Source organism: Centropristis striata, chromosome 10, assembly GCF_030273125.1.
Source record: "Centropristis striata isolate RG_2023a ecotype Rhode Island chromosome 10, C.striata_1.0, whole genome shotgun sequence".
Taxonomy (NCBI): Eukaryota; Metazoa; Chordata; class Actinopteri; order Perciformes; family Serranidae; genus Centropristis; species Centropristis striata.
In genome coordinates this window covers 39,465,333-39,490,332 of record NC_081526.1, presented here as the reverse complement: position 1 = coordinate 39,490,332, position 25,000 = coordinate 39,465,333, and the positions used below count along the sequence as shown (strand labels likewise).

The 25,000-nt window shown below is 41.7% G+C and overlaps 1 protein-coding gene across 1 annotated transcript in view; it reads right to left on the bottom strand.

Annotated features, from left to right (window-relative positions):
• Positions 1-25,000, bottom strand: part of pde1a (phosphodiesterase 1A, calmodulin-dependent) — a 40,904-nt gene that overhangs the window by 15,007 nt on the left and 897 nt on the right. Inside the window, exons 2-9 of the mRNA XM_059342639.1 lie at positions 11,036-11,062; positions 6,339-6,452; positions 6,074-6,256; positions 3,127-3,193; positions 1,792-1,908; positions 1,202-1,342; positions 643-743; positions 100-225 (exon numbers count right to left, since the gene is read on the bottom strand). Coding sequence (XP_059198622.1) covers positions 100-225; positions 643-743; positions 1,202-1,342; positions 1,792-1,908; positions 3,127-3,193; positions 6,074-6,256; positions 6,339-6,452; positions 11,036-11,062 — 876 coding nt within the window. The remainder of the gene's footprint in view (positions 1-99; positions 226-642; positions 744-1,201; positions 1,343-1,791; positions 1,909-3,126; positions 3,194-6,073; positions 6,257-6,338; positions 6,453-11,035; positions 11,063-25,000) is intronic.

The following is a 25,000-nucleotide window of genomic DNA, read 5'->3' as shown; positions in this document are numbered from 1 at the left end:
GGACACAACACCTGGTCAGTCACCACGGCAACGCACTGTGTGTGTGTGAGTGTGTGTGTGTGAGTGTGTGTGTGTGTGTGTGTGTGTGTGTGTGTGTACCTCCAGTCGTCCTTGTTCAGGTTGATCAGGATGTTCATGTCCTCCTCAGCCATCAGCCGGTAGGCGGCGCTGACGTGGTGGTTCTCCAGGACGGAGCGGTCGTTGTACAGGATGGCCACCTCCGACCTGACGCACACACAGCCAATCAGAAGCCACAACAACAACAACAACAACAACAACAACAACATGTTTATGGCTGTGTTATTCTCCTGGTTAAAAGATTAATTTACACATTGCTTTGGACATTTACACCGTCAGTTAAATGCTTCTGAACATCTCCATGATGATGCTAGTTAGCATTAGCTAGCATTAGCATTACTTTACCTGGAATATTTAAAAACTATTCATTCATGAGGTCGATAGCTGAGATTCTGAAATATCTCAACAAATATTGAATGGAATTCCATAAAATTGGGTTCAAACGTTTGTGTTTCTTTCAGGACGATTTCTAATAACTTGATCCTCTGACTTCTCATCTGGAGCCATCATCAGGTCAATAGTTTAATGACCCATAGACTGTATATGAGAAGTGGACCACGTCACCTGGTGTGGATGTGGAAGTTGTTGGTGGTTCCTGTGTGTTCGAAGTCGTGAATCGCTGCAGCAAACACCATCGCCAGGATCTCCAGCTCACTGAGCCAGTGCTGCACACACACACACACACACACACACACACACACACACACACACACACACACACACACACACACCACACACAGACACACACACACACACACACACACAGTTAGCTGAGTGGATAAAATCACTGTTTATAGACAACATGTCCACTGTGTGTGTGTGTGTGTGTGTGTGTGGTGTGTGTGTGTGTGTGTGTGGAGTGTGTGTGTGTGTGTGTGTGTGTGTGTGGTGTGTGTGTGTGTGTGTGTGTGTGTGGTGTGTGTGTGTGTGTGTGTGTGTGTGTGTGTGTGTGTGTGTGTGTGTGTGTGTGTGTGTGTGTGTGTGGTGTGTGTGGTGTGTGTGTGTGTGTGGTGTGTGTGGTGTGTGTGTGTGTGTGTGTGTGTGTGTGTGTGTGGTGTGTGTGTGTGTGTGTGTGTGTGTGTGTGTGTGTCTGTGTGTGTGTGTGTGTGTGTGTGTGTGTTACCATCAGTCCAGTGTGCAGCATCAGGAAGTGGGCGGTCTGTGTGACATCAGCGGCGTGGATCAGGTTGTGGTAGGGGTTCCTGTGTTTGCTGTATCCGTTCTCCAGAGCTTCAACAAACTGCACCAGAGCCTGCACCGGGATCTGAACACAGAACCACAGCTAGCACCGGGATCTGAACACAGAACCACAGCTAGAACCAGGATCTGAACACAGAACCACAGCTAGCACCGGGATCTGAACACAGAACCACAGCTAGAACCAGGATCTGAACACAGAACCACAGCTAGCACCGGGATCTGAACACAGAACCACGGCTAGAACCAGGAGGACAGCTACCAATACAGAGTTTTTAGCACTAATCAGCAGCTTCATATTTAATTTGATCAATGTATTTCAGTGTTTGTGGCCCCTCCAGTGGAATAAAAGGTGATATTGGGTCAGTTACATTGATAAAGAGACATATATAGATATATATATATATATCTATATATATATACTGCTGGCTCCAGCAGTATATATATATATATATATATATATATATATACTGCTGCAGCCAGCCCTCAGCTGTTAACACATGAAGCTGTGAGTACCCTGAACCTGTTGATGAGGTCATAGCGGGTCAGCAGGTCGTACACCAGGAACTTGAGGGCGTGGTCTCCGGTGCCCTCGTGGAAGGAAAACACATCAAAGGACCAGTGATCCACTTTCTGTAAAACAACCAGTGAGATTCAGACGTTAAAACATGAAATAATATTTAATAATATTTAATGACTCACTGTAGTGGCGTGTTTCTGCCACTAGAGGGCGTCAGATTATTGTCTGCTCACACACAGCAAATCAACTCCAAGGAAAGATAATTATTCATTATAATTACATATTACACTGTTGGAATTATGATTTATACAGTGTTGTTCTCCAAAAGTTCTATTTTTATTGTTTCCCCTTTTGTTTTACATCATTATATGAGCATCAATAAGAAACTGCTGCAGAGTAATTAAATTGTTTGTGTTTGTTCAGGAAGTCCTGAGAGGAAACATGTCCCAACACACACACTCATCTTTAGTTTACTCTGTTTCCTTTCCTCCTCTCATTTATATCTCCTTCTTTCCTCTGTCCTCCTCTCATTTATATCTCCTTCTTTCCTTTCTTTCCTCCTCTTTTCCTCTCCTTCCTTCTCCTGCTTGTCTCTCTTATCATCTCCTCCATTTCTATTTCTTCCTTCCTTCTTTTTCTACTTCCTTTCCTTCCCTCCCTGCCACCTCCTTTCATCTCTATCAGCTCTTTCTTTCCATGATTACTTTCCTCACTTTTCTTTTCCTTCACTTCTTTTTATCTCTACCTTTTTCATGTATTTCTCTCCTCTCCTTTCTTTCCTTTCCTTCTTCCTTCTTTTGGTCTTGACTTTTCCTTCTCTGCCTCCTTGTTCCTTTTCTACTTCTTCCATTCCTTTTCCTCGACCTTGTTCTCTTTCTTTCTCCACCTCCTTTCTTCCATACCGCCTACTTTCTCACTTTCCCTCCTACATTAGTTTCATACCTCCCATCATCTAATCTCACGCTTTCCCTCCATACTTCCTCCTTTCCTTCCTTACATCCTCCTTTCCTACTGCTCTACTCTACTCAATCATTCCTTGTCTACTTCCTTCCAACATGTCTTATTCTACCTCCTAACTTCCTTTCCTTTTTCCCCACTACCACATCTGCACGCTCTTTATTTTTGTTTTCACCATAAATTTTCCTTCCTGCTTCCTCAGCTCTTTACTGAACTTTTACAGTCTTTTTTTATTTGATTTCTCTTGCTGCACGTTTCTGCAGCAAATACATCTTCTTTCAGATTGGAGCTATATGTGTGTGTATTTTAATAAATAATAAATCATGGCACTTCCTGCAGATGGGACTGCCGTGAAAAAAAACCATTTTTTATACCTTCAGAGCTGTTAAAGCCGTGGGCGGATAGGTCAGACCAGCCATGTTGGACGTCCGTCTGTACATCCTAATATCACACACACACACACACACACACACACACACACACACACACACAGAGGGAGTGATAAAAATATCATGCAAAAATCTCACACTTTGCATCAGACAGTTGCATGCATATAAACACTCCATGTGCAGACCTCGAGCCTCCCTCCTCCACAGTTTGTGACCAGGATGGATGGTTAGTCGCCATGGTAACCGCGTTCCAAACACACGCATGCGTGCACAAACACACACACACACACACACGCGGCGGGCGCAGCCGATATTTTTTGATTTCATGCGTCATTAAGCTGCAGCTGATGAAGTGATAGCAGTCGATCAGAGTCTAATGATTCTCATAGTTCCTCTATATGATCTATCACAGTCTAATGATTCTCATAGTTCCTCTATATGATCTATCACAGTCTAATGATTCTCATAGTTCCTCTATATGATCTATCACAGTCTAATGATTCTCATAGTTCCTCTATATGATCTATCACAGTCTAATGATTCTCATAGTTCCTCTATATGATCTATCACAGTCTAATGATTCTCATAGTTCCTCTATATGATCTATCACAGTCTAATGATTCTCATAGTTCCTCTATATGATCTCCGTCTCCGCTAACGTCGTTACACTTCCTGTTCTCCTCATAATCACATCTGCCGGATGCTTTCTGATGTTTATTCTGAAGAAGTTGATGATGTTTTCTGTCTTCAGGTGCTCCAGATTTATCCCAAAGACAGAAATAACCCTGTGAACATTTCAGACTGTCACCGTTTGTTTGAGCCAGCCGTCTGAAAGACTCTTTGTTATTAATATAGAGCATTACGCAGCATTATGTGTTGGTTTGAAGAGTCAGGCCTTAATCTGCTGCTCTGACAGCCTCTTCTCTCCTCACATGTTGAACCTGCTGCAGGGATCTGCTCCTGTCAGATCCAGCAGCATTAATGAGGTCCAACACTGATGTGAGGTGATAATTACGTCTGGCTCCGTGCTGCAGTTTATCCCAGAGGTGTTGATGGTGTGAGGCCAGTAATCTGCAGACCGGTCCAGTTCTTCCACATTAAACTCTCAGTCACTCTCAGCATGGAGCTTTGTCATGTTGAGATTATAGAAAAGACTAATGAACATCTGGAAGCAGAGACTCTGCTACATGTGTCAGATATCTTCTGGATGAAGAGTTGTGTTGCTGCAGGATGTCCCAGTCTGCACAATATCATACAAACTACAGAAATCATTGCTTTGTCTAAATGATAAAACCCTGCACCATTATCATTCAACACATGTTTCAGTGAAAATGTAAATAATGATGCAATGTCTCTCAATATTGTATTGAAAAATGCTTGGAAAATACATTATGGAACAGTAAAGGTGTTCTGGGATTTATTTTTTTGCTTTTTAATTTATAAGTTTATTTTGGTTTCGGTTGATGTGTATATAATGTTAAATTGACTGATTTTTATATGGCTGATTAGAAAAATATGTATTACAGGTGAATCTATGTTGGTAATTGTAGATATTTTTGAGTTTTTGAAGCTTCATCCTACTTGTTTTCAGACATTTTATTTTAATTTTGGGGGGTAATTTCTTCTTTTTGTGTGCTTCTTCTTTTTCTTCTGGTATTTTTGGTGTCATGTCTGAAATAAAACTATATAAATAAAGCTCTGGTGTACTCTGCAGCTGATGGTTCAGGCCCAGCTTACATCCAGGATCTGGTCCAACCAGCTGGAGACCTCCACCCTGCATGGGTCAGCTCTCCTCTAAACCTCCTCCAGACTTTCCTCTGTCTTGGCTCCTAAATAAATAAAAGCCTCTACTCTTCTATTCTTCTCTTCTTCAGCGTATATCACTCCTGTAGCGATGACAGTTGGCTCTTAAAGTTCTGTTCTTAATTGATTCCTGTGGTCTGAGGCTAGTAGCATCAGGTTTAATCACTTACTGTAAGTCGCTTTGGACAAAAGCGTCTGCTGAATGACATGTAATGTATTGTAATGTAATGTATTGTAATGTAATGTAATTAAAGCTGAAGTAGACTGAAGAAACTGGTAACGGTGGGAAAAAATACCAGAAAAAGAACATCCAACCCTCCCATCTGGGCTGAGATTGTTTGCTCGACTCTTTAAAATAACTGTCAGTCTCAAACTTTCTTATTTAGCAGCTAAACAGTCAAAGTTTGACATGTTGCCTGAGCTGTCACTGACATGATTGACAGCTGTATTCGGCTCTGATTGGTTGTTTTCTTTCAGCTGCAGTGAAGTTCTGCACATGCAAACAGGAGCACCAGGAGAATCTAGAGGAACAAGAGTTAATCTGTCTCATGTATTACTATCAGAATATGGCCACAATATTAACAATTATGTCAAAAAACGAATTTATATAAAAATGATTAACTGTAGCTTTGAATAGCCACTCAAGCTCTTTTGTCTAAATATCTCTAAATATTTTCCTTCAGTGAAACTAAGAGCCCTAACCAGCATAACACAGCAGACATAGAGTGGAAACATAGTGTGGACAGATAAAGATGAACTCCTGCAGCTCCGTCTCTAGAAGTGTTAGATAGTTCTGTGGAGGTTGGACGTGTGAGCGTCATGCTGCTCACAGATCATGTTTGTTCCAGACAAAAGATACTTTATCATTTTATTTTGAGTTGTTTGAAATGATTTGTGTTGATCTGCAGGGGGCCGTGCAGGCTTGGCCCCAGAGATGTTGTTGTGAGTCCAAAGATCCTGAATCTTATTTACAGATTTATTTACAAAGGAGGTGGTGAGTGCAAAGTTTGCATGAGCCATAAAGTCACAATATAACATGGAAACATAAATATGGATGTTGTAGCGTGTTTGTAGTTCTCATACTTTAAAATAATGTTTATTTTATCAGAAGGCTCTGGGTTTCTCTTACCTTTCGACAAAGATCCCAGCCTGCACCGCATGCACGATGCTCCTGAATCTGGGCTTCTCCTCGGGTCGACGCTTGGCCACGCCCATCTTCCGGGTGAAGGTACACGCCAGCCAATCACGGACCTCGCTGGGCACAGACTCCGCCTGCAGGTCGCTGAGCTCGTCCTCCGTGTCCAGCAGACGCCTGCAGACACAAAGCAGCAGCTGTCAGTCGGAGCTCATCATCTTCATCTTCATCTTCATCTCTCTGTCAGCGTTCAGCCTACTTGGTCTCATCAGTGTACACCGAGTCCAACATGGCCGCCGCCAGCTCCAGGTTCCTGCGGAGCTCCTGCAGGTCCACGACCCCCCGGTCCATCTGCTCCAGGACCATCTTCAGCCTGAGGAACACACCAAACAAGAGCAGGTCAGATCTTTATTTTTCTGCCTCAATCCTCCAAAGAGCTCCTTTCAAACATATGACATATAATCCAGATGTAAGAAAACATATTCAAACTGATGAAAAAATACACTAATGACTAAAAATAAACCACTGAAACAGACACTTTTCATATGTTAATATAAAAAACTTCTTGTTTGAAAACAAAGACATTCATGGGCTAAAGGTCATGAGAAGAAGAGAAACAGATCAGAGAGAAACTAATGCTGTAAAAGTTTAAAGGCTGCAGTAATTACAAGGTATTTAGGTATTTGGAGGGATTTTGACATTTTTGTCAATTTTTGAGTGGTCAAAAATTGTCAAATTTGTCTCCAAATCTCAGTAACAAATGGCATCAAACCAGAAGTCACTGCAACAATCTCAGTTTAATGTGATGCAGAACAACTGGTCCCAGTCCTGAGTTGGTCCCCTGAATGTTCAGGGCCCTCAGATGATGCATCGTACTATCGGAGGCTAACAGACAATAATAGAGTTTATTGTTGCAGCGCCGGCTGTCTCACACCTGCTGCAGACTGTTCCTCTTCTCTGGAGCAATTTACACTCCAGCAGCTCATTATGCTGAAACATCGGATGGATTTTGGCTTTGAAAGGTCAGACTGACAAGATGACTTGTTATTATTGTGACTTCTTGTTTTACTGCTCTCTGTTTGTCCTCGGCAGCAGGAATCAGCTCGGCAGCATTTCTGCAGCACAATGAGTCTGATTTCAATGAGCCGCTCCGTTCTTCTTCTGTCCCAGCTGTTATCTTCATGTATCTCCAGCCGAGTCACGCTGAGCCGTCTGAGCTCTCTGCTGCCAGATTTCAGTCAGACAATCACAGCCCTGAACTCGCCCACCCACAACTATTTTTACCTGCCCACTTGAATAAGAAGTAGCTGAGTTCTGGAAACACTGTCTGAGAGCTCAGCGACTCCGCTAGCAGCTTTAAATACAGAAATTATACAAACATTTTATTTCTGGAAACTCAAAGGCTTCCTCCATGTTTCAGCTGCTGCAGCTGAATCTGAGCGGACACGATGAAAGGTCAAAGCAGTTAAAGTTCAAAACTCCTTACTGTCATGTATGGATGCTATTTAAGTCAATATTAAATAAATAAATACATACAGAAATGAATACGACTATGAAAAAATCCTGAAATAAATAATTTAGTCATTGAGGTCGGAATTTTTTTTTTTTTTCAAAATTCCACATATATTTACTTTTTTCAGGGTACCTTTTTTTCATAATGCCGCATTTATTTATTTATTTATTTATATCGGGATTTTTATGTCATAATGCCACATTCCTTCTTAACGGGCTTTTATTTTAATAATGTCACATTTATTTATTTTTTCAGGAGGCTTGTTCTTCATAATTCAACTTTTATTTAATAATTCCACATTTATTTGCCTCAGTGGACTTTAATTTCATAATGACACTTTTATATATAATTAAAATAATATATATATAATATAATGTATAAATAAAAACAAAAGAATACATTATTATTATTATTATTATTATTATTATTATTATTTTAATTACTGTTATTTTTTATATTTATTATCCCATTTTTTTATTTCAGGATTTTTTACAGCCCTTTTTTTATTTCATAGGCTAATTCATTTATTCATCTATTTATATCTTCTTCTATTTAGCTATTTGTTTATTTATTGATATTGACTTAAATCACATTCTATAGTTATGAACATTTTAATTTATCCTCCCTCAGACTGTTCTGACTGTTCCCAGACAGCAGAAATCAGAAATCCTCTCTCAGACTTCATGCACCTGCTGACTGACGGAGAGAAGGACTAATTTTCCTGTTTTGCACCCACACAGCTGCTGCTCTTCACACCACAGAACCAGAACATGAGAATCTGTTTCCTCCAGATGGACACATGACACCAGCCGCCTGTCAATCAGCCGACTCCCACAGTGGGACATGGGAGTCTCCTGCAGGAAATAAACACCAGCCTCCAGACCCACCAGCCTCCAGACCCACCAGCCTCCAGACCCACCAGGCCTCCAGACCCACCAGGCCTCCAGGCCCACCAGGCCTCCAGACCCACCAGGCCTCCAGACCCACCAGCCTCCAGGCCCACCAGGCCTCCAGACCCACCAGGCCTCCAGGCCCACCAGGCCTCCAGACCCACCAGGCCTCCAGACCCACCAGGCCTCCAGACCCACCAGGCCTCCAGACCCACCAGGCCTCCAGACCCACCAGGCCTCCAGACCCACCAGCCTCCAGGCCCACCAGGCCTCCAGACCCACCAGGCCTCCAGGCCCACCAGGCCTCCAGACCCACCAGGCCTCCAGACCCACCAGGCCTCCAGACCCACCAGGCCTCCAGACCCACCAGGCCTCCAGACCCACCAGGCCTCCAGACCCACCAGCCTCCAGACCCACCAGCCTCCAGACCCAGATCCTCTCAGGAACGGGAGTTCATCTCTAAACTTAGAATGCTGAAAGTTTCATATTTGTTAAGAAATATTATCTTAATATTTTATTTCTTATAAATTCTGCAGAGGGTTCATATATGCATCTATTACTAACTGTCTTCATGTTATATGAACTGATTTTTGCATCTATCACTAACTATCTTCATGCTATATGAACTGATTTTTGCATCTATCACTAACTATCTTCATGCTATATGAACTGATTTTTGCATCTATTACTAACTATCTTCATGCTATATGAACTGATTTTATATGCATCTATCACTAACTATCTTCATGCTATATGAACTGATTTTATATGCATCTATCACTAACTATCTTCATGTTATATGAAGTGATTTTTGCATCTATTACTAACTATCTTCATGTTATATGAACTGATTTTATATGCATCTATCACTAACTATCTTCATGTTATATGAAGTGATTTTTGCATCTATTACTAACTATCTTCATGTTATATGAACTGATTTTTGCATCTATCACTAACTATCTCCATGCTATATGAACTGATTTTATATGCATCTATCACTAACTATCTTCATGCTATATGAAGTGATTTTTGCATCTATTACTAACTATCTCCATGCTATATGAACTGATTTTTGCATCTATCACTAACTATCTTCATGTTATATGAACTGATTTTTGCATCTATTACTGACTGTCTTCATGTTATATGAACTGATTTTTGCATCTATTACTAACTATCTCCATGCTATATGAACTGATTTTTGCATCTATCACTAACTATCTTCATGCTATATGAACTGATTTTTGCATCTATTACTAACTATCTTCATGCTATATGAACTGATTTTTGCATCTATTACTAACTATCTTCATGCTATATGAACTGATTTTTGCATCTATCACTAACTATCTTCATGCTATATGAACTGATGAACTGATTTTTGCATCTATTATTATTATCTCCATGTTATATGAAGTGATGAACTGATTTTAAAGCCTTCCTGCTGGAGACGGAGGGACGGTGATAATGTTTACAACAGAGGAGGAGACTGACGACGGGGAGACATAAAGACTCCGCTGCGGCTGCAGCATCGTGCCGTCGCCACGGTAACGGAAACACCTTCCTGTAAACGGGATGAAATCTGTTTCAGTTGCCATGGTTACAGCTGGAGTCAGACAGGGAGACGGAGTGAGGGAGATATATAGTCAGGACTGCTGACATTCAAGCTCTTCATTATTTCTCAAAGCTTCACTTTATTTTTTTTAGCAATATTAATTTATCATCATTATCATTTTCAGAATCAATCATAGTTCAAGTGAATGAAAGGACAAACTGGTGTCAGCCCAAAAAAACCCACATTTAACATTTCTGAGAGCTGCAGGTTGAAATTGAACACATTTATTGACACATATCAACAAATGTATCAATAAATGTATGCAAGCAGCATTTACTGTTGTCCAGGTAGGGCTCATTTTAAAACTTGATTTACTGTTTTGTGGTGACAATTGTGAAAATGCATTATCCTTTTAAATTGATAATGTTAATGATGATATTGATATTGATAATGATAATTTCATGTTGAATCTTGACCTCAGGAAATAACTAAAGCTGTCAGCTAAATGAAGTGGAGTAGAAGGATAAAGTTGCTGTTGATGTTGAGCCCTGAATCAGAAACCATCCAGTGTATTTAATGAGTCAACATGCAGACATCTGATGGAAAACAGGCTGAACAAAGATCAGCAGGAACAGTGATATTAACAACATCTTCAGAGAGATTTAATCTGTGAATACAGTTTCTCTCCATCACATTTAAATTCCCTGACTGAAGTTTTTAAAACATGCTTTGTCCATCAGAACCTGCAGCTTGTGGACTGAGCTTTCTATATTTCTCTGTGTGTGTGTGTGTGTGTGTGTGTGTCTAAGTTCTTGTACTTCCTACATAGTGAGGACCACAACAAGTATTTAACCTACAAAGTGAGGACACTTTGGCCGGTCCCCACTTCTAAAAAGACCTGATTTTAGATTTAAGATTACAGTTATAATTAGGTTCATCATCACAAAGATAGAAGTATAAGGGTGTGTGTGTGTGTGTGTGTGTGTGTGTCTTACCTCTGTGATGTACTTTTGTATTTCTGCCTGTAAACAAAGACAAAAACAAAAGAGTCACTTAGTTTGAACCAATCACACAGCGTGTCATCATCATCATCATCATCAGGTGATCACCGTCAGTTTGGTCACATGACAAACAGAACCACAACAGAACCACAACAGAACCACAACAGAACCACAACAGAACCATTAATATAACTTAATATATCCTGAAACGACTCTTTCTATCATCACTTAGATCCATTCAGTCCAATTATAATTCTAGAGGAGTCCCATCATTAAGTGAGCCGTGTTGCCGTGTTGCCGTGTTGCCGTGTTGCCATGTTGCCGTGTTGCCGTGTTGCCGTGTTGCCGGGGAAGACTGCAACGTTCCCCTGGCAGAGCAGATATCCACTTCTATTAACTTTAATGTTCTGTTAGAGGTACCGAGCCCCCCGGCACTCTTTAACTGATCCACACTGATAGTTAACACTGTTCTACACTTAATGACTTTTCTTAATTTCTCAGGAGAGATTATAAAACTTCAAACTTAATGTCAAGTCAGCAACACAATTCTTCCCAAATCCCAGATAAAGGGCACACACACACACACACACACACACACACACACACACACACACACACGTGTTCTGAGTCCCGACACACATGCATGTGAGGATTTATGGGAAACAATGATATAATGGTTGGCTTAGCGTCAGAAGACAAAGATATTAATGGAAACAGTTGGTTTCAGTTATTATCATTATTTTTATACATACAGCTGAGAGACCCCAGACAGTATATACGTTTCCATCCACTGGTTTTAAATGCATTTTCAGTTTGTGCATCGTCTCTCCTAGCCTGACCAGGTCTGGCTGCTTCCGCTTGTTAGTATTTCTTTAAACCAATCACAATGGTCATGGGCGGGGCTAAACCTCTTACAGTGCCCTGCAGTATAGAAAGCTGAGATAGAGTAAAGGAAGGAAAAATCATGTGTAAGAGACACAACCAATGGCTTATAGCAACAGTCTACATCCAGTCAGTCAAACTCATGAAAAAAATTGTTATCGGAAACATATTTTTTATTAAAATATAATTTAAAAAAAAGTTTTTAGGCTTGGCTGCAATGGAAAAGTTGGTGTATTGATAAAAGCAAAATGCAGCAAAGTGCAATGTAAACAGAAAGATGCAGGTTTTCCTACAGAACTAGATACTAGATACTAGACTTATACTATCTGCTGCAGTACCTCGGCCCAGCCTGGCTCCTGCAGCTCCAGGGCTCTGACCACAGACTGTATAAGGTTCTGACCCACTCTGACCACAGACTGTATAAGGCTCTGATCATGGACTGTATAAGGTTCTGACCATAGACTGTATAAGGTTCTGACCATAGACTGTATAAGGCTCTGACCACAGACTGTATAAGGTTCTGACCCACTCTGACCATAGACTGTATAAGGTTCTGACCATAGACTGCATAAGGTTCTGACCCACTCTGACCATAGACTGTATAAGGTTCTGACCCACTCTGACCATAGACTGTATAAGGTTCTGACCATAGACTGCATAAGGTTCTGACCCACTCTGACCACAGACTGTATAAGGTTCTGACCACAGACTGTATAAGGTTCTGACCACAGACTGTATAAGGTTCTGACCATAGACTGTATAAGGTTCTGACCACAGACTGTATAAGGTTCTGACCATAGACTGTATAAGGTTCTGACCATAGACTGTATAAGGTTCTGACCACAGACTGTATAAGGTTCTGACCATAGACTGTATAAGGTTCTGACCCACTCTGACCACAGACTGCAGCAGCAAACTGTTGCTGGTCAGATGTTGCTGCAGCAGCAAACTGTTGCTGGTCAGATGTTGCTGCAGCAGCAAACTGTTGCTGGTCAGATGTTGCTGCAGCAGCAAACTGTTGCTGGTCAGATGTTGCTGCAGCAGCAAACTGTTGCTGGTCAGATGTTGCTGCAGCAGCAAACTGTTGCTGGTCAGATGTTGCTGCAGCTGCTGACTGAAGGTCCATCAGCCTGCTGTCCTTAGTGGCGCTGTGTGTTTCATTCTGGTCTTATTTATGGTCTGATTAACAGGGAGAGGGAGGCAAAGATAACTGTCATATTTCCATCAAATAGTTTACAATGTGTTTTCCTGTTGGTGGTTTAACTGATGTTCTTTTAATTACCTCATCTTTTTGCACCCTCTTTTGCAATTCTATAATTGTTTTCTGACTGGAAAATTGGTGCCACCCACTGTTGCTCTCGATGAGCCAGCTCCTAATAATTGTGCACAGTTAACAAGCATTCATTTGCATTTTCTTCTGTTGTTTTTCACAAAATTACATTCAGATTGGGACACATTTGACTAATGTTAATGTTAAACCAAAGTCAACAAGATAGAAGAGGGCGTAGAACCATTGTTTGACCACGGCTCACTGGCTAATCCGTCAAGAACTGAACCCCCCGGTTAGTAAATATGGACACCAGGAGTTGCAGGCAAGGATCTGAACGCTCCATTTGGTCTGAAATGAGCCAATCACGGCCCGGGAATCTGACCCCGAAGGCTAATTACAGCTGTGACACATCTCAGCTCTGAATGTGACTCCCGGAACCTGTTATTTCATGGCCGATTGGTAATTGCACGCCGGCCTGCATGGGCGAATCAGCACTGAATTACAAAGCGCAGCACGGCGCCAGGCTGCACTTTGTTTCTGGTCAAAAGAAAGAAGAGCGTGCTGCAGCAGCGACAGGTGAGGACAGAGAGAGTTTCTGAGAATGACTCACCGCTCTGTCATGACTTTTCCAGGCTGACACCTTCAGCCACACAATTTGCATTTTTTTCTTCCTCGTGTGTGTTTGCTTTCTCCACTTTCCTCCTGCTGCTGATTCTTCACCTCACACATTTCCCTCCTTCTCGCGTCCTTGAGCATTATAAGTAGCAAGCATGTAAAGTATTCTTAGATGCATTATCCCTCTACATGACTGTTTGTGTTGCACCACCGCAGGGTGCATTTCGCGCTTTTAACTCCATCTACACCGCCTACATCAAGACCAGGCGCCCTGGCCTGAAGTAAAAGCAGAACATCCATTAAAATGCAGCAGCCTGATAATAAACCAACTGCAGCACACACACAATTAAATAAATATTTATAGGAATTCATCAAATCAGCTTGTATTCTACTGTTTGTGAGTCAAATATGAGTAAACATGCATTTGAAAGAAATAGGAGGACGTATCAGCTGGTTACTGGAGGCATTCGGCTGGTTTCTACTGTTTCTACTGTGATAAAAAGAGAAGATCATTTTGGCTCTCTATGTTTTTCACTCTCGTTAATTTTAATACAGACAATTTCAGGTGCCTGGATATAAAAACTAGTTATCCTGGGTTTAATTCAGCTTTCTATTGTATTCACTGGAGTGTTTCGGCTGGTTTCTCTTCGATTTTTCGCTTCACAAAACTGATGATCATTTTTCACCCTCTATCCGTCAGCCTTATTGTTTCATCCCCTCGCTCACCAGAGCAAATCAAACTCTAAAAGTTGCTTTAAATGCAACACTTAAAAAGATCAAATAAAAAAGAGTAGATGGAGAAAGAGACAGAGTGAAAAAACTAAAATAAATATGTGTCCCTGTCTCCTCAGCAGAGTTTTGCTGCATCAAAATGCTCTGCTGTTACCAGGGAAACTAGGCAGGATGACAAAAACACAACCCGTACTCTTACGTTTCCCTCCAACAGCACCGACCTCCATTGTTTGTTGATCTCCATCCGCTGCTTGCAACTATCAAGGCGAATTAATACGATCAATCGGGAGATAAATAAAGACACAAGAGGCCACTTAGTGGTTGGAGCACCGCTGGCACCGAACACAAACACACACAACATGAAGCAGCTGACTCTGAGATGACAATAATCAATCTGTTTGTCATTCTGACGCCACTTTGAGCTGTTCGCTTGTTTTCGTTGAGATTTGGCTGAAACACGGAACACAAACCCAAAATAGCTTTACCTCACATCTCTGTGGATTTCACTGCAACTGAACAGTCAGAAAAGTTGTAACTGCAGCTTTTTTTCACGACTCTTTGACTGCAGATGGAGCAACATTTCAACGTCTGTTGCTTTCTTTGCCTGGCTGAGTATTAAACTGGTAATACATGAAAGCAGAGTCTCTGTGTCTGACGTCAGATATTTATCATATTAATCTGGAATTTATTTTTCATTTTTGGACCGAATTTAATTTTGACAAGCTTCTTTATTTAACACAGATTTATTGAGATATTGACACATTTTCTTAAATACAATAAAAAAGGCGTTGTGGTGTCTCTACTGTTGGTGACCTACATTCTTTCTTTTTATTATCTTTTTTTAAATTTATTTAATTTTAATTTTTTTATTTAATCTTTGTAACTGCTTTAAAATTGTTTGCTTTTAACTTGCCTTTATTATTTCATATACCCTTATTGATTGATTGTTTTTTAATGTTGTCTATGGCAAGCACTTTGTGACTCGAGCTTGAAAAGTGCCATATAAGTGACCAGACGTCAGGAAACATTAGCTACTGCTGTCAGAACACACCCAATCCTGCCCGACAACTGATAAATCAGTGGCATTGTGGTTGGCCACCAGGTTTTGACCAAGAAGTAGAATGTGTGTTAAAGGACAGATGATAAAACTGGTTCTGGTCCTTTAAAAACACATCCATCATCACAGGAGTGTACCTTTTAATGTCATGCAATTTATGTCTGGAAAATTGTTAGAAATTGGCAGTCTCCATAGCCATGCCGGAATACTGCATAGACGGTTCATAAACAGTGGACGTTGTCACTGTGACACCGCCTGTTGGCTGGTGGACTGTTGTTGGTTTCTAAAGCCTCAAGTTTGGTATTTTGGCCATCTTCATATTGTTTTGGACATTCAACGGAGCCAGAATGACATGATATTATCAGCTAACTCTGCTGCTAGCTAGTTAGCTTGGTATTATCAGCTATCTCTGGTGCTAGCTAGTTAGCTTGGTATTATCAGCTAACTCTGGTGCTACCTAGTTAGCTTGGTATTATCAACTAACTCTGGTGCTAGCTAGTTAGCATGATATTATCAGCTAACTCTGCTGCTAGCTAGTTAGCTTGGTATTATCAGCTAACTCTGGTGCTAGCTAGTTAGCATGGTATTATCAGCTAACTCTGGTGCTAGCTAGTTAGCTTGGTCATCAAAGAGCAGTCATTATTCAAAATGAACAGCTGACTCCTTAGTGTGTAAGACATTTTAGAGTTAAAGTTAAAGAGTTAAAGTGATAAGATGAAAATCACACATTGTCTCACTGTGGGGACCCTAAATTCTCCCCTGCTTTATTGTCTATTTTACTCTAAATAGGACCATAATTTTCTAAATAAACACCATGATGCATTAAAGAAGACTTAACACTAACAATTAAGGCCATAAACTCAGTTTACTGAGGCATTAAATAAAGCAAGTTGGGTCATTTTCTCATAAGCTTTTACACAATGTAACTTATTTTTGCAAGCATTGGAGTCGCCCCCTGCTGGCCATTATAAAGATTGCAGGTTAAAGGCTCTTCAGGATTGGTGTCACCAAGCAGTACTTCTTCCTCACCACCAAACACCTGCAGAAACAAAACTCTCAACATGACAAAGAACAAACTCCAAACCCCCAAACTCCTCTACCTGAACCGTAAACCTGTCAGTGATCAGATCCAGCAGGTCAATGCTACAGAGTCCCCCAGGAACAATCCTTTCAACATCATCATGTGTGTGTGTGTGTTCTGTTGCTTTATGACAGACAAAAGTTCCTCTTATCTTATCTCGCCTCTGTAGAATTCTACATTTGTATTTTTACACCTTCAGTGTCTCAGTCTCATTGAATCACTGCTGACAGATAACACTTCCACTTGCCAATGTTTATTACAGGATTTTGGCAAAATCAAACACTTCTCTTGGCCTCCACTTCTTCAACCAACACACCAACTTCTGCTGGTAAATCTTTCGCTCTGTTGCCAACTAGTTACTAACACAAGATGCTTTATAGCCAGTAGGGTCTGTTAAACAGAGCAGGAATTGCCAAGGGGCATACATTTATGTGTGTTTTTTATGGAAATGGAAACACAAAACACATTTCATTTCACTGCTGCCGCTGATGCGAGAAACTTTCATTAAATCGACATTGCTGGTGACTTTTTTGTGCCACAACTTGATAAATGAGACCAGAGTGATGGAGGAATGACAAATTATTACATTATAAGATGTAAATATATGTTGTAGTGAGTTTCATGAATTATATATGTGAAAGGATGTGAAAATGTTCTCATTTTCATTCATGTGATGTTGGGGATCTTAACAGAAACATGAAATGCTTGTGATGTGGAGAGTGTCAGCCTGTGGACCGATGAGTCACGGTTCAGCTGACGAGGACGACCATGAGGGCTCTCGTGTGGTCGAGAGCTTCACATTTTCCAAAACTGCACCAGAGCCCAAAAAAGGCTAGCGTTGCAAAGAAAGCACACGTGAAAATCATGTTTTTACAGGCAAAACATCAGATTGTGGACGTGAAATACACCACAGAGCCATTAGCATGTGGACAGATGGACACGTAGACGCTTCTGCTATATTTAGTCCTTGTTATTTAAAAAATAAAGCCCTGATCATTCATTGCTGCACAAAAGCCTCCACTCTTCTGGTTCCAGTCTCTCAGCACATGTTGGAAATCTGCTGCAGAAATGTGCTCCCATTCAGACACAGAGCATTACGTCACTGTCGGGCCAAAACTGCTACTTTTCAGGAAATTAAAAGAAGGTGATATCACAAGATCAGGCAAGTGTTGCAGGATCTCAAGATCACAAATCTCTCTTGCCGGGCTCAGAGTGATACGTTTAAGTCTCACTACTGGTGCTGAGCTGGTTTGTGGCCACGCAGAAGCTTCTGCTCGTTTCCCGACTGGTTCATCCAATCACCTGCCGGGGATTTGTTTCCAAATATTTTCCAGTTTGTGTTTCCTCAGACGGTTGTGTGCAACAAACCATCTGGCAGAGAGTTACCTCAGACTCTCCTCAGCATTGTTTACGTGTGTGTCTGAAGACATTTTTAATCATTGAGCATTAATTTATGAAATAACTTAATAGAAATGATTCAATATGGATGTAAAGGTTTCCCCTCTGGCTCGCTGTAAGTGTTCCAGTTTATACCAAACCTGCTGGATGCAGCTGAGGTCAGAGCAGGACAGGCTCAGACTGAGAGAGCGTTTCTTCATGGAGCTGTTTCTGCACCGACGCATTGTCATGTTGGAACAGGAACCAGACAAAGAACACTATTGTCTTAAACATCACTGTGTGCTGAAGCATTCAAATATTATTGCACACATTTAGCTCCGCACGCCTGAAACATTGTCTTATTTATGATGGACAGAATGAAAACATCACATCAGCCACAATGCAGCTTCAACACTGACAGCTGGGAGATTTACACAACAGCCCTCAATATAACGTGGCCCTTTAATGCCTCACCCTAACACTCTAATGCCTCACCCTAACACGTTAATGCCTCACCCTATCACTCTAATGCCTCACCCTATCACTCTAATGCCTCACCCTAACACTCTAATGCCTCACCCTATCACTCTAATGCCTCACCCTAACACTCTAATGCCTCACCCTATCACTCTAATGCCTCACCCTAACACTCTAATGCCTCACCCTAACACTCTAATGCCTCACCCTATCACTCTAATGCCTCACCCTATCACTCTAATGCCTCACCCTAACACTCTAATGCCTCACCCTATCACGCTAATGCCTCACCCTATCACTCTAATGCCTCACCCTAACACTTTAATGCCTCACCCTAACACTCTAATGCCTCACCCTAACACTTTAATGCCTCACCCTATCACTCTAATGCCTCACCCTAACACTTTAATGCCTCACCCTATCACTCTAATGCCTCACCCTATCACTCTAATGCCTCACCCTAACACTTTAATGCCTCACCCTATCACTCTAATGCCTCACCCTAACACTCTAATGCCTCACCCTATCACTCTAATGCCTCACCCTATCACTCTAATGCCTCACCCTAACACGTTAATGCCTCACCCTAACACTCTAATGCCTCACCCTAACACTCTAATGCCTCACCCTATCACTCTAATGCCTCATCCTAACACTCTAATGCCTCACCCTAACACTCTAATGCCTCACCCTAACACTTTAATGCCTCACCCTATCACTCTAATGCCTCACCCTAACACTCTAATGCCTCACCCTAACACTCTAATGCCTCACCCTAACACTCTAATGCCTCACCCTAACACGTTAATGCCTCACCCTAACACTCTAATGCCTCACCCTAACAAGTTAATGTCTCACCCTAACACTTTAATGCCTCACCCTAACACGTTAATGCCTCACCCTAACACTCTAATGCCTCACCCTAACACTCTAATGCCTCACCCTTTAATGCCTCACCCTAACACTCTAATGCCTCACCCTAACCCTTTAATGCCTCACCCTAACACTTTAATGCCTCACCCTAACACTTTAATGCCTCACCCTAACACTTTAATGCCTAACCCTAACACTTTAATGCCTCACCCTAACACTTTAATGCCTCACCCTAACACTTTAATGCCTAACCCTAACACTTTAATGTCTCACCCTAACCCTTTAATGCCTCACCCTAACACTTTAATGCCTCACCCTTACACTTTAATGCCTCACCCTAACCCTTTAATGTCTCACCCTAACACGTTAATGCCTCACCCTAACACTCTAATGCCTCACCCTAACCCTTTAATGCCTCACCCTAACACTTTAATGCCTCACCCTAACCCTTTAATGCCTCACCCTAACCCTTTAATGCCTCACCCTAACCCTTTAATGCCTCACCCTAACACGTTAATGCCTCACCCTAACACTCTAATGCCTCACCCTAACAAGTTAATGCCTCACCCTAACACTCTAATGCCTCACCCTAACACTCTAATGCCTCACCCTAACAAGTTAATGCCTAACCCTAACACTCTAATGCCTCACCCTAACACTCTAATGTCTCACCCTAACACTCTAATGCCTCACCCTAACACTCTAATGTCTCACCCTAACACTCTAATGCCTCACCCTAACACTCTAATGCCTCACCCTAACAAGTTAATGTCTCACCCTAACACTCTAATGTCTCACCCTAACACTCTAATGTCTCACCCTAACACTCTAATGTCTCACCCTAACAAGTTAATGTCTCACCCTAACACTTTAATGCCTCTGCCTAACACGTTAATGCCTCACCCTAACACTTTAATGTCTCACCCTAACACTCTAATGCCTCACCCTATCACGCTAATGCCTCACCCTATCACTCTAATGCCTCACCCTAACACTTTAATGCCTCACCCTAACACTCTAATGCCTCACCCTAACACTTTAATGCCTCACCCTATCACTCTAATGCCTCACCCTAACACTTTAATGCCTCACCCTATCACTCTAATGCCTCACCCTATCACTCTAATGCCTCACCCTAACACTTTAATGCCTCACCCTATCACTCTAATGCCTCACCCTAACACTCTAATGCCTCACCCTATCACTCTAATGCCTCACCCTATCACTCTAATGCCTCACCCTAACACGTTAATGCCTCACCCTAACACTCTAATGCCTCACCCTAACACTCTAATGCCTCACCCTATCACTCTAATGCCTCATCCTAACACTCTAATGCCTCACCCTAACACTCTAATGCCTCACCCTAACACTTTAATGCCTCACCCTATCACTCTAATGCCTCACCCTAACACTCTAATGCCTCACCCTAACACTCTAATGCCTCACCCTAACACTCTAATGCCTCACCCTAACACGTTAATGCCTCACCCTAACACTCTAATGCCTCACCCTAACAAGTTAATGTCTCACCCTAACACTTTAATGCCTCACCCTAACACGTTAATGCCTCACCCTAACACTCTAATGCCTCACCCTAACACTCTAATGCCTCACCCTTTAATGCCTCACCCTAACACTCTAATGCCTCACCCTAACCCTTTAATGCCTCACCCTAACACTTTAATGCCTCACCCTAACACTTTAATGCCTCACCCTAACACTTTAATGCCTAACCCTAACACTTTAATGCCTCACCCTAACACTTTAATGCCTCACCCTAACACTTTAATGCCTAACCCTAACACTTTAATGTCTCACCCTAACCCTTTAATGCCTCACCCTAACACTTTAATGCCTCACCCTTACACTTTAATGCCTCACCCTAACCCTTTAATGTCTCACCCTAACACGTTAATGCCTCACCCTAACACTCTAATGCCTCACCCTAACCCTTTAATGCCTCACCCTAACACTTTAATGCCTCACCCTAACCCTTTAATGCCTCACCCTAACCCTTTAATGCCTCACCCTAACCCTTTAATGCCTCACCCTAACACGTTAATGCCTCACCCTAACACTCTAATGCCTCACCCTAACAAGTTAATGCCTCACCCTAACACTCTAATGCCTCACCCTAACACTCTAATGCCTCACCCTAACAAGTTAATGCCTAACCCTAACACTCTAATGCCTCACCCTAACACTCTAATGTCTCACCCTAACACTCTAATGCCTCACCCTAACACTCTAATGTCTCACCCTAACACTCTAATGCCTCACCCTAACACTCTAATGCCTCACCCTAACAAGTTAATGTCTCACCCTAACACTCTAATGTCTCACCCTAACACTCTAATGTCTCACCCTAACACTCTAATGTCTCACCCTAACAAGTTAATGTCTCACCCTAACACTTTAATGCCTCTGCCTAACACGTTAATGCCTCACCCTAACACTTTAATGTCTCACCCTAACACTCTAATGCCTCCCCCTAACACTCTAATGCCTCACCCTAACACGTTAATGCCTCACCCTAACACTCTAATGCCTCACCCTAACAAGTTAATGCCTCACCCTAACACTCTAATGCCTCACCCTAACACTCTAATGCCTCACCCTAACAAGTTAATGCCTCACCCTAACACTCTAATGCCTCACCCTAACACTCTAATGCCTCACCCTAACATGTTAATGCCTCACCCTAACACTCTAATGCCTCACTCTAACACTTTAATGCCTCACCCTAACACTCTAATGCCTCACTCTAACACTTTAATGCCTCACCCTTACACTTTAATGCCTCACTCTAACACTTTAATGCCTCACCCTTACACTTTAATGTCTCACCCTAACACGTTAATGCCTCACCCTAACACTTTAATGCCTCACCCTAACACGTTAATGCCTAACCCTAACACTTTAATGCCTCACCCTAACATGTTAATGCCTCACCCTAACACTATAATGCCTCACCCTAACACTTTAATGCCTCACCCTAACATGTTAATGCCTCACCCTAACACTCTAATGCCTCACCCTAACACTTTAATGCCTCACCCTAACACTCTAATGCCTCACCCTAACACTTTAATGCCTCACCCTAACATGTTAATGCCTCACCCTAACACTCTAATGCCTAACCCTAACACTTTAATGCCTCACCCTAACACTCTAATGCCTCACCCTAACATGTTAATGCCTAACCCTAACACTTTAATGCCTCACCCTAACACTCTAATGCCTAACCCTAACACTTTAATGCCTCACCCTAACACTCTAATGCCTCACCCTAACATGTTAATGCCTAACCCTAACACTCTAATGCCTCACCCTAACACTTTAATGCCTCACCCTAACACTCTAATGCCTCACCCTAACATGTTAATGCCTAACCCTAACACTTTAATGCCTCACCCTAACACTCTAATGCCTAACCCTAACACTTTAATGCCTCACCCTAACACTCTAATGCCTCACCCTAACATGTTAATGCCTAACCCTAACACTTTAATGCCTCACCCTAACACTTTAATGCCTCACCCTATCACTCTAATGCCTCACCCTAACATGTTAATGCCTAACCCTAACACTTTAATGCCTCACCCTAACACTTTAATGCCTCACCCTAACACTCTAATGCCTCACCCTAACATGTTAATGCCTAACCCTAACACTTTAATGCCTCACCCTAACACTCTAATGCCTCACCCTAACACTCTAATGCCTAACCCTAACACTTTAATGCCTCACCCTAACACTCTAATGCCTCACCCTAACATGTTAATGCCTCACCCTAACACTCTAATGCCTCACCCTAACACTATAATGTCTCACCCTAACACTCTAATGCCTCACCCTAACACTTTAATGCCTCACCCTTACACTTTAATGCCTCACCCTAACACTTTAATGCCTCACCCTAACATGTTAATGCCTCACCCTAACACTCTAATGCCTAACCCTAACACTTTAATGCCTCACCCTAACACTATAATGTCTCACCCTAACACTCTAATGCCTCACCCTAACATGTTAATGCCTAACCCTAACACTTTAATGCCTCACCCTAACACTTTAATGCCTCACCCTAACACTTTAATGCCCCACCCTAACACTTTAATGCCTCACCCTAACACTTTAATGCCTCACCCTAACACGTTAATGCCTCACCCTAACACTCTAATGCCTCACCCTAACACTCTAATGCCTCACCCTAACACTTTAATGCCTCACCCTAACACTATATCTCTCTCCACCTTCCAATCAAATCTCTCTTGTTTAGACAGGCCTGTTCTGTCTCACCACAGTATTTTCACTACTAGTTAGTTGTGTTCTTGTTTTTATCTGCTGTTTCTGCTGTTTCTGCTGTTTCTGCTGTGTCTGTAGGAGACTTTGACCTTGATGTGAATGGTACCCATACATCCAATGAATTATTATTATTATTACACTTGTTCAATTGGAATTAATCTATGACCTACTGGTCATTCAGCTTTAAAGACTAAACCTCTTCTGGGGCAATTTTACTCTAATCAAACCCCCTCTGTATTATATGCAGCTACAGCTTAAACCCCTTCAGAATAAAACACCAGATGTTACACCACGGGAAGCCATTTTCAGAAAGTTATTGCATAAAAACTACTTCCATTGCTATCAATTCTGGTTGCCCTGTGAAGTCACTATTGACACCAGAAGACCTAATAAAACCGTCTCTAAGTCTCTTAATATAATAATATATAATATTAACTTTATTCATATTGGTAGTCACAGGTTGTGTTTTCCTTATACATCTCCTGTCCGTCTCACCTCAGTGGGACATATTTTCTGATCCAAATCATGCTGCTGATAGAGTATTTAGCTACTCTGTTAACAATCTCAGGAATATGAACAGAAGAAAAAATGATACAGCAAAGAATGAGAGAAATCTGATCTGCAGTGAGGGACATCAGGCAGATCTAGTTCAACATGATTAACATGAAAGAGATGCAGCACTGTTCAACAAGTTTTGTTCTATATATTAATTGAAATGGCCAGTGAAAGACCTGGTATGTTATTTTAATGAAGCCAGCATTGATCAGACTACTTGTCCAGTTCGTATATACAACTTCTTTCTTCGATGTATTCCTCTTTCTCCAGTTGGTCTTGTTTCACTTATTTAGAGGTAAAAAGACAGTATTTTTTAATAGTTTCTGATGTAATGCAAAACAAATACATATGTATTCTTAATGTGATAAAGTGGCCTCTTGCTTCCTAGTTTCAGAGTCTGTGGGATTACAAACCACAGCTAAATGCTGCTCTTTTCAAACTCCAACCCACGTTTTACTCAGGTGACATCACATGAGGACGCTAATCACACCTCATACAACAACAAGGCCGTCTCCAACTTTCTTCATATTTGATGTTTAAAAATCAGCTGCCAGAATGCAACAATGACTCCAGCTGCAGCTCCATCAACATTTATTCCTGTTGTCAGTGTTTGTGATGTTCTACTGAGTGTGTAGTTAGTGTGTACTGAGTGTGTAGTTAGTGTGTAGTTAGTGTGTAGTTAGTGTGTAGTTAATGTGTAGTTAGTGTGTAAACACTTGAAGCATCCGC